Source organism: Limanda limanda, chromosome 7 (assembly GCF_963576545.1).
Source record: "Limanda limanda chromosome 7, fLimLim1.1, whole genome shotgun sequence".
Taxonomy (NCBI): Eukaryota; Metazoa; Chordata; class Actinopteri; order Pleuronectiformes; family Pleuronectidae; genus Limanda; species Limanda limanda.
This window is the reverse complement of record NC_083642.1, coordinates 16,684,775-16,695,196: the sequence shown is the minus strand read 5'-3', so window position 1 is coordinate 16,695,196 and position 10,422 is coordinate 16,684,775. Positions and strand designations below refer to the sequence as shown.

Here is a 10,422-nt window from a genome sequence, read left to right as displayed (position 1 = left end):
CGTCAGTTCAGCATATAGGTTCTTAAATTTGAAAGTGTCTAAAAACCAGGATTCAATCAAGCATGGATTATTAAGGATAACTACCTGTAGAGGAATAGGTAATAATATAAAATGTGAGTAGTGTGTAAGGGTTGTTACAAATACTTAATAAAGTAACTTATTGCTAAACATTAAAAGTATAGTATTCATTGACTGATTATACAGCTTATTCGTGAATTAAGGAAGTGCAAAAATACTGTAATACAATTAATGTGGCAGTTACATATTCAAAATAAATTTGAGAAGAAAGAAGGAAGTAGTTTGGGATCAAGCAATCAAGGCGCTTACTAAGAATTTAAATAAGGCAGAATGTTATTCCTAAAAAGTGAAGTAAGTTTGGGTTAAGTAAGATATAAAGTTTACATTACAGCATTGAGCTCAAACCTTGTGCATAGGCAGTAGATTAAAAATGAAGGTAAAGAAAATACTGAACTGTAAATGTACAGCAGGGTTAATATAGTTAGAGCATGAAAAGGCACTTTTTGAAAAGCACTTTCTTTGACCACTGCTTCAGTCGTCAATAACTATTTGTTTTCATTTGTAATCTGGGCTGCAATAACAACGTCTTGATGAAATACAAACTGAAATGTGTTCATACGGCAATGGCTGAAAACATTCATGACCAATCAATACTAAAATGACAAAATGTAAACTCAGAAATTCAACCACAAAGACAATTTTGGCAAATCAAAGCGTGTTTGATTTAATGTCACACATGCTGAAAAATGAACGAGGTGTGATGACAGGTCTCTTCTGGAAAAAAAGTCCCCTTATTATCTATTGGCTTCAGTTCCTTATGACAGTTCTCCTAATGCTAGTGATGATGGCGCAAAACGTTGCAGCAAAAACTGATAAAACGGCATTTATATTATGGTAAAGATGATAAAATGTCTATACATACAATATTTTTGGATCAACCAATAACACGCTGATCAAGTGCAACGGTCACAGTCAGTTTCAGCTGTTCACATGACTGAGCTGTTGTGATCTGTAATGTGTTTGCCTACTAAAAGTATTTGAAACTGTTTCCTCATTTACTCAGACTGTTGTCTCTCTGCTGGCTTTTAGATCAGGGACAGACATCTGCCTGCGCATTCGAGGAGGGGCCTGGAAGCTGATTGGATGGTTAGCATGGTCAGTGTGATGGTACTGCTGGTAGCCACCGAAGCCACTATCTGTATACATCATGCCATTGTAGTGAAACGGCTGCTGCTGATGGTGGTGTGGCTGGGGATGTACTTGGTGGTTCTGGTGCTGGCGGGGCTGGTAGAACACCTGGCTGTGCCTCCTGTTGCTTTCAGGCTGCTGCAGTGACTCCATGGAGCCAGAGGGCCGCTGGCGGTGATTAAAAGAGTTGCTGCGGCCTCGTTCTTGGGACTGCTGATGTTGGTTGTTCCTGTAGTTATGTCTGTGACCCTGGCTTAAACCTTGCTCCAAGTCTTTGCTCCTGTGCTGGACTGATGGACTAGGCAATGGAGGAGTGACTTGCACAACTGAAGCAGCCATCTTTTCTAGAGATTGTGCTCCCTCTACCACCTGGGCTTCTCCTTCCTCTTCCTCTAAAGCTTCTTTGGGCACCTTTAGCTCAATGACCTGCTGATCTGTGATAATGATGTGAGTACCGGGGCTCCATGAGTTGCGGTGCTTAGGGTTACTTCTGAAGGGGAAGCGCAGCTTGCGGTCCTCTGGTGGTATAAAGCGATGTGGTCCGGTTTGCCGGCGGAGCTGCCTGGAGATCTCTTGTTGCTGAAGGCCCTTAAGGCGCAACTGCTCTTGACGCATCCAGCGCATGTGGCCTCGCTTTAGGGTTGAGTCATCTCCAGGACTTTGGCCCATTTGCAAATCTGCTTCCTCCACATCAGGTCTTTCTGGCACTGGAGGTTTTCCCTCAATTGGGCTTGGTGTTCTGGCTGCGTAAATAGGTGCGGCAAGGCTGGGATGCTTTTCCTGTCCCTCTGGGGTAATGAGCGGAAGGACCTTTTCCATTTTGACCATCTTGTTCCTGAGAGAACGGATCTCGTCGTCCTTCATATTATTCTGTTTCTTCACCTCGTGCAAGATGTCCTCAAGTTTATCAATGTGCACTTTAAGTTCATCCATAACAGCTCCTCCTGCTCGAGTCCCATTGGTGATGACGTCATCAATACGCTCATCGCCAACTCCGACAGTGTCCCAAACATCCCGAGCCACTGCCCTCCACGAGTCCCGCTCATTAGGGTCCTTCTTAATGTAGCTAGCACAAAGCTCCTTCATCTTTACAATAGCCAGAGCCTCGATTTCTTGCCGTGTTTGGCGGAAATCATTGAGCGCTACTTCATAGCAGATTTCTTTGACCGCCTGGATCTTCAGGTCAGAGATGGTCACCCACTTGGAGTCCTTGGTGATGCGGCGCCGCTGTGGAACCTGGTACATTTTAACGGGCTCTCTTATCTTCCCGCTGCTGGGTAATCCACACTTTCTCACGATAGACTGCAGCTTGCTGGGTGGCAGCTTTTCCCTCAAGGAAGTGATCAGTCTCCAGCTCTCCTCACAAGACCTCTTATCTGAGTCATCCCCACTATCAGAGTCTCCATCCTTAAGAAAACAAAACAGGACAAAAACCAAATGGTTCCCAAAAAAAGAGAAATTACAATGGGAAATCAAAGAGAAGATGAAAGGATGGCTTGAAAAAAGAATGAATAAAAATATATAAATATGCAACATGGGAATTTTAACTCTGTCTCAAGTCTAAGAGCTTGAGCTAAGCTTGAGCTTAGGGAGACATTCAGAATGTTCAGGTTTAGCAGGATGACTATTTCACTGTAATAATAAAATGAATAATTCTGGATACATTGTAGTATATACAAGATGTATGCCAACATGCAGTTTAATTTTCTGAAATAAGTTCAAAATAAAGAGAGAAAAACAAACAAATACAACAAACAGTGGCTTCCATTGACTTTCTTGTCAGTTTGCCTTTCTCTTATTTTCTCCAGTAAAGTGGTAATATGGATATGAAATGACGTATAAAACGTTCACTTAAAACAATAGGCATGTCACCTTTAAAATGTTTGTTCCCAATGTCGCATATTTATATTAAAAGTAAAGAATAAGCATTTCTATCATGATTAGAAAGAAAATATCAATAGAGGACAGTAGCTGATTGGAGCACTTCTGTATTGTTTTTTTGATATTCCTCTTCTTTTATTTTTTGGTTTGAAAGCTGGATCCCAAAACATGCTGCAGTGGCATGCAAGTAGATGGACATTTGAGCTTTCCCCCTTTAGTCCAGAAGGTTTGAGTCGCTTTAGTATTAGCGGTGAGTTAGAAGACAGTGTTCTTGCAGTTGATCAGAAAGCCAGTAGAGAGAGCAGAGGCAGAAGTGAGGGTAAGTGTTAATCCACTACAAGAAAGATGTTAGTTGGAAAAAAATGCAGTTTCTCATTTTGTTTTTGTAGACAAAGCACATTACAGATCACAACCAGTATGTAAAGATGATTCAGGTGTTGAGAATGATAGTGTATCTGAGGCTAGGATTGAATGTTACAGTGCTGGGGAGACTGAACCTGTAGCTCTGCACATAATACCACCAGAGTATAAAAGGTCTAAGATTCGCTTATTCAACTATGAGTTGTCATAACTCTGTTGTTGAGCTGTAACCTCAGTGTGCTACAAGTTGCCAGGTAAGGCTGGCAAAGAGTGGCAGCCAAAGAAGTCAATGAGAAACCACATTGTCACTATCTGTCAAAAAACTACAGCAGGAATTGTTATCACAATGCATTGTACATGTCAGCAACTGCATTGAAGAGATGGAACTCATAAACAGAGCAAGAAAACTAGAGTAGAAATCTAATCCAAGCAAATCAACAGCCACTTCAGCTCAACAGCAAACACTGCAACTTAGTCCAGAACCAGTACTTAGAGAGTTAAGAACACATGCTATTAACATGAACCATGCAAAAGCAGCATACATTTATAAAAGACATGGGTGTGTTTTTCAATACTGACCAATATTCAGTCAGTTCTCAATTAATTCTTAATCTTAGTATCAAATAAAATTTAGCTGCAAGTTGCTGTTTTGCAAGATTCAGATCCTCTATAGAAAACACAGGAAAACGGGAAACTGGGATTTGGAAAGGGGGAAGATTTACAAGCTAATGTTTGCTCGATAAAATTGCTACAGACAAAGGATTTCAACTTAAGAAGGCAGGTAAAAGCTCATCTGTCTCAAACCAGAAAAACTTCCATGCAAGGAGAACAGACATGCGTGAGGAGTAAAGGTGTGATTCTCACACATACACACATCTCATATAAGTCAGAGTGAGAATTAGTACTAGTCAGAACCGAGTGAAACTATCATACAAAAAACAAAAAGTAGCTTTCCAATTGTAAAGGACACAACAGACCATGCTTTAACTTTGAATTCCACTTGTGAAGCTGCTTTAAGTTACTTTAGAGCTGACATGAAAAATCATCAAGACTATGGCTTAACTTCTATTAGACACACTGTAGTAACTACTAACTAGTCAGCAACCTCTAACATGGAAAATTACAGAAATCTGAATACTACTCACAAAATGCGTTTGATTAAATACCAGCTTATTTGAACTCACCAGTCGCTGTTGCTCCAGAAGTTGGTCTGCTTCTTCCTTCTCCTTCTTGTACAAGATCTCCATCTCAGTGAGCCTACACAAATGGGAAAAATATATTGATATGATTGCACAATTAATGATACACTGTACACACTAAATCACGACACCATTAGATATTCACTGAGATTAAACCAATGGATTTCATACCTTTTCTCCATTTCCTGCTTCATATCGATGCCCTGCTTTTCGAGAAGTTCTCTCTGAGCAAAGGTCCAATCCACAGGCTCCACTGGTGTTTCAGCAGTTGGTGTCTTCTCCCTCTCAGCCCTGGCCTGTTCTGGGTGGTTGAACCGGAACACATGGTTCTTTCCCATAATGATACGGTTACCTGGAAGAAGATGGGGTAAACGTGGAGAGAATGAAGTTAACCAAGATATTACAAGCAACAGCAAACAACTCTGACCTTTGTTTTTACCATATATTTTATTTAAAGTAGAACATCCAAAGGCGTGTCCAAGCCCAAAAGAAAAACACTATAAATTGTTTTCTAGGGTTATTTGGAAAGCAATAATCTCCTTAACCTCAATCCACAAACAGAATACAAATATTAAATCTATAGATTCATTACACTTTGTTCTAAAATAGGATTTGTACCTGAACGAAGCTGGATTGCATTTACAACACGTTTGCCGTTGACGTAGGTTTCCGATCCCTCACAGGGTACCAGCATGACGACAACTTCAACAAAAACACATCAACAAATCATTAGTGACTCATTCTGAAATCATCTTTTTACATGGTAAAAGACAAACATCTTATCCTTTGAACGTTTTGATTACTAGCGGTTAAGGAATATGTTTTCATTAGCAACAGAAAAATGCACACATTACATCTGCTGAGAAGGCATAGATTTGTTTTTGCAGGTTTTAATGGGTATAAATACCTCTCTTTTCATTACAATTTCATGATCTCGTGTTTGTATCACCTCAACTTTATTTACAAGAATCCAGATGTTCAATCTATAAAAATGCTGAAGAAAACCCAAGCATGCAAAGTAATAATATAGTGACTCACCATTTCCATTGGCATTCCTCTCGCTGCGGAAGATGCAGTGCTCTTCCTTGATATGAGCACCACTTAAAACAATGTCCTGTCGTCTCTCAGTGTCGGCCTTACCCACCCTGAAACAACCAAAGAGGCCATTTTGAGAGAGTAAACACTGTTCTCTCATTTCTATTGGCAGCCATTTGACAAAAAACTTGGTGCCAAAGCATAAATGGAATCTTAAAACCATTACTTATGAGAGGGCAGCACTTCTAAAGCACTACACTATACTACAGACACTTCATCTGGGATTCTGTCATCCACTGTCATCCCCCTGGGGTGCGATTGTAACACAATACTCAAGAGGGAATAGTCTGTAGAGGAGGCCAAAAGGACAAAGAGGGAAGGAAAGTAACTTTAGAAAGTGAAAAAAAAATGTGATAAGTGACAGACTAAGTCTTGAAAGGGTCTAAAAGTTGTTCTTGCTAAACATCAAAAGAGAAAAAAATGTAAATAGAGTGGGGGTTTTCAGAGAGTCCTGCCTGGGAGGAATTTCAAACCTTTCCAAATCCTCTGCAACATTTCAGTGTCATAATTCAAGTTTTAGTTACCTTGTAATTCCATCTTTGATGTAGTAGAGCAGACACTCTGACATGAGAGGATCCTCGTTCAGGTTAACCAGATGTGGAGTCTACACATGAGACATGAGAGGTCGACAGTTCAGCACAAATACATCTGTAGGATTTCTCTTCTTTCATCAATATTCAGCAGTACAGCAATTCACAGGGTTAAGAAGGGAATAGTTTCATATTTTTACATTGCTGATAACAGGGATCTGTGATACATGATCTCTTACATGAACATAGACAAAGATTATCACACTGACACCTCTAGACTATGATACATCACAGAGCTAACAAACAATGCTAGCAGCTACTCCGCCAAACACCAACCTTTTTAGGGGAAAACACCCCGCTAAAGTCTGCATAGAGATCACAAGGTTTCTCAACAAATTGCTAACCCATGGAGCGGCAGTGAGTGAAACAAGAGAAGAAAAAAGGATGACAAATGAGTGTGGACAAAAAGAAGGAACCCGCAACAATTAAAGGTGGGGGGTGAAAACACGCCAAAAGAAGGATTCATTTCAAAGGGTGGAATCTTCTGAAACCTAAGCTGATCTAGTGACAGCTGGTGATTAAAAGATAACAGATCTCTCTCTCTCTCTGGCGCTATTATCGCTTCACAGAAAAGTACATGCTAAGTCTACTGGTATTTAGGCTGCTGCCTCTACTGGAAGATACTGGAGAGTAGGAACAGTGACCAACATTTTTAAAAGCAGCAGATCCAGACCATGGACATAAAATAACTTTTTAAATCACTACTAAATATGTCATTTATGGGGCTAGATCTAATGCAGGAAAGGTGCTTTATCTGCTGATTAAACAAACCTTAGTGGGAAAACAATCAAACTGCTCTTCAAATGGTGTTTCATCGCTAAGCTGAGTATGTGAAGGAAGCAAATGACAAAGAGTGGAAATACAGACAGAATGATAAAATTAACAGATGATAAAAAAAACTGTGACTGAAGAGGGAGGGCTCTCATGGAAAAAAAAGATAACATGAAAAAAAGTCAGGAGGTGATGGTGAAAGGGTGTGCACCACCACAACCCATGGGGAATTTGACGTCAATGTCTGTGCTTGCGTCTGTTCTACCTTTTTAGGAGAGAAGACGCCCAGAGTGCCTCCATCTTCGCGGATTGCCACACCCATCTCTGCAAGCAAGGCCTCCCTGTAGTGAGGACAAAACATCTGTTAACTCAGGAATAACCATTCAAATGAAACGTCTTTACACAGCATGCTGCATATATTCTGACTCTGTAGATTTGTTTCCAGCAAAGACATTTGTGTTGATAAGAGAAGGAGGTTGAGAAATCATGTTTAACATAAAAGAAAGGGATTGCTGGTACAGAGAATGGCACCATACAGACTTGATGGACAGACAGTGACATGGATGTCTTCAACTACAGATGAGTGGATAAAGGGGCAGAAAGGATGTTAGAAGGGGGATTGTGCAGCGGAGTGTGACAGGAATGAAGTGAAAAGGAAATGGACAGAATGACTGATGAGGAAACAAGACATATAGGTGAAGAAAATTAGACAGACGGCACTGAGGTGTGAAAAGACGGACAGGGCTATGGCGGGGTTGTCCAACACTGACAGATTAGTTTTAAGGAGGGGTGGAGGCCCATGTAGGACACACACCTCCCTCCTCAAGAGATGGAGATGGAAATAAACAGACATTGCCAGCCAATACTGACCTCTCCATGCGAATCGCCTCAGTCTTTCTCAGTTTCTCTTCCCAGGTTTCATTGAGCTCGGCAATGATCTTCTCTGATTCCTAAGCACCAGAGGCAGAGTTTGAGTAAACACAGGCAGTGTGAGGTGATACTTATAGTTATGAGCAGTGTATTAGAATTGCGATCAGAAGCCACCCGGCCTTGATTCTTTAGATTTAGAAACCTTTAGATCAGGGTGAAAATCAGGGCAGTGTTATTACAGTGGAAACGGCTTATTCACTATAAGCTTCTGTATGATAGTCCCAGAACTTGAGGGAAAGGTAACGTCCAGACTTATGTAAACAGTTTAATTGTAAATGCACATGTAAACTCAGACTGGGTAAAAACAATTGAATTTTAATTGTTATTTTTTTCAATATATCCGTAGTACAACCCCGAATCCAGCTCTTCATCTTTGAAAAGCAGTGAGGTATCGGATATTATCCAGATATTGACATTCTGAAATATTTGTTAATAATGCTGTTTATAGTTGCTTAGCATAACAGTGAATTGTGATGTTGTGTATTACTGACCGCACTGATTTCATACCTATAAAAGGTAACCTTCTGGACACGGCTGAAACACCTTTGGACTGTGAATATGATGTGCCTCACTTTATAAAGCCAACGTGACTGGATCTATTTTGGTCAGATTTCTTTCGTATCTGCGTTGGTGCTTGACGTCACTGGATGACAGACAGACTGGGCACCATGGTTGCCATGGAAACTGCAGCTCCTCATGGCCGGTTGGTACAATCCTATGTGCTCTCTTATCAGCAGAGTGAGAGTTGTACTGCATGTGTGAGAGGCATTAAGCTCTGAGGCCACATGAGGACGTAAAGGCAAACTGTGTTGTCCTTAAATGCTTTGTGTGGACTAAAAATACCTTTTTCGGACATTAAAGTGAATGAGCATTTTAATGTCACTTTCAGGTTAATTCTTTACCTGGGTCATAGATCCTTTTTTATGTTCATAAAAGATCTGATTGTTTTAAATGCCAAACCTGCTGCAAAGGATGACTGAAGAGCCTGAAACACCTCATTTGTTTTTCTGGTAAATCTAGTATCTACTAGCTGGTTTGGTTTTTATTGATAATGCAGAACCAACGCCATTGTTACCATGGCTACAGCAGCTTCAATATATTCCAATATTTCAATAGACATACACAGGCCTAGTTTACCTTCAGTCTTTCAATGGCTTCCTCTCCTCCAGGTGTGGACATGATGCGCTCCTGGATGCTGGTGACCGACTGCAGGCCCCCCTGGCCACACAGTGAGCCAGAGGATGGAGAGGCTGTCAGGGAACCAATAGGGGCTGTGGAGAAATGGCCAGGGCGTTGATTCTCTGATGCAACCAAGTATCTATTCTTATTGTTCTGAAAGTCTTTCAGGTCTGAGCCAACACCAAGAGAGAGAGAGAGAGAGAGAGAGAGAGAGAGAGAGAGAGAGAGAGAGAGAGAGAGGGAGAAGAACACAGAAAGAAGTGGAAATGATAGGGGGGAATAAACCACATAAAATGAAGGAAACCAAATACCAAATAGGAAGAGAGAGAAGAGGTCGGAAAAAAGAGAGGACAGAGGGGGGGAGAGACCAATGTAAGACACACATTTTATAGGTCAAACAGTTAAGACAAACACCCAGCCAGTGTTGGGAAGGATACTTTCAAAACGTATTCCGTTACAGAATACAGAATACATGCCCAAAAATGTAATCTGTAACGTATTCCATTACATTAACTAATCTGAGTAACGTATTCTGAATACTTGGAATACTTCCGGTTTGTATTGCATTTTTTAAGTGTATGATTGCGGCGTTGTTCTCTCTCTCCGCCGATGCGGCGATCGCTTCGGCGTCGAGTCTATTTTTTGCGCTTGACGCGAGCGTATCGCTCTAGGAAACACACTGAAAAATGATTTTAAACGATATTGATGACATTTTATATGATATAAATGATAAAGTATGCATCCCATAGTTTGTATTCCCCTTCTGAGTTTTAATTTTAATATTTTAACGATCACATTATTAAATGCCCCCCTCTGCCCATCCACTACAGACACACAAGCAGTCATAAAGATAAAAAGAGAGGGGGGGGGCGGAGAATACGTAATTTACCCTCGACACCCGACATTGAACGGAGCAAACAGCGGAGAAGTTCTTGAAGATAGATGACATTAAATTGGGACGCTGTTGCAGTTAATGTTGGAGCAACAAGTGACCATATGCTTTTATACTTCTGGGTCAACGGGTGATATTATTAGCGCTGCCCGGCGCTTCAGCATCCGGTGTGAACCCGGCGTGCCTCGCTGGCCTCCTGCAGAGCCATGACAGCGGAGCTCTGGAAGCGCAGGTCGGTCTTCTCTCACCAGGCGCTGGAAGGGCAGCTTGCCGATCAGCAGCTCCGTAGATTTCTGGTAGCGACGGAACTCTCTCAGAG

At 41.2% G+C, this 10,422-nt stretch overlaps 1 protein-coding gene across 1 annotated transcript in view; it reads right to left on the bottom strand.

Moving 5' to 3' along the window:
* Positions 1–384: 384 nt before the first annotated feature.
* The window catches only part of kif1b (kinesin family member 1B), a 31,954-nt gene continuing 21,916 nt past the window's right edge, over positions 385–10,422 (bottom strand). Inside the window, exons 13-21 of the mRNA XM_061075583.1 lie at positions 9,170–9,303; positions 7,973–8,052; positions 7,368–7,443; positions 6,266–6,345; positions 5,685–5,791; positions 5,265–5,348; positions 4,818–4,998; positions 4,632–4,704; positions 385–2,613 (exon numbers count right to left, since the gene is read on the bottom strand). Coding sequence (XP_060931566.1) covers positions 1,078–2,613; positions 4,632–4,704; positions 4,818–4,998; positions 5,265–5,348; positions 5,685–5,791; positions 6,266–6,345; positions 7,368–7,443; positions 7,973–8,052; positions 9,170–9,303 — 2,351 coding nt within the window. The 3' untranslated portion in view covers positions 385–1,077. The remainder of the gene's footprint in view (positions 2,614–4,631; positions 4,705–4,817; positions 4,999–5,264; positions 5,349–5,684; positions 5,792–6,265; positions 6,346–7,367; positions 7,444–7,972; positions 8,053–9,169; positions 9,304–10,422) is intronic.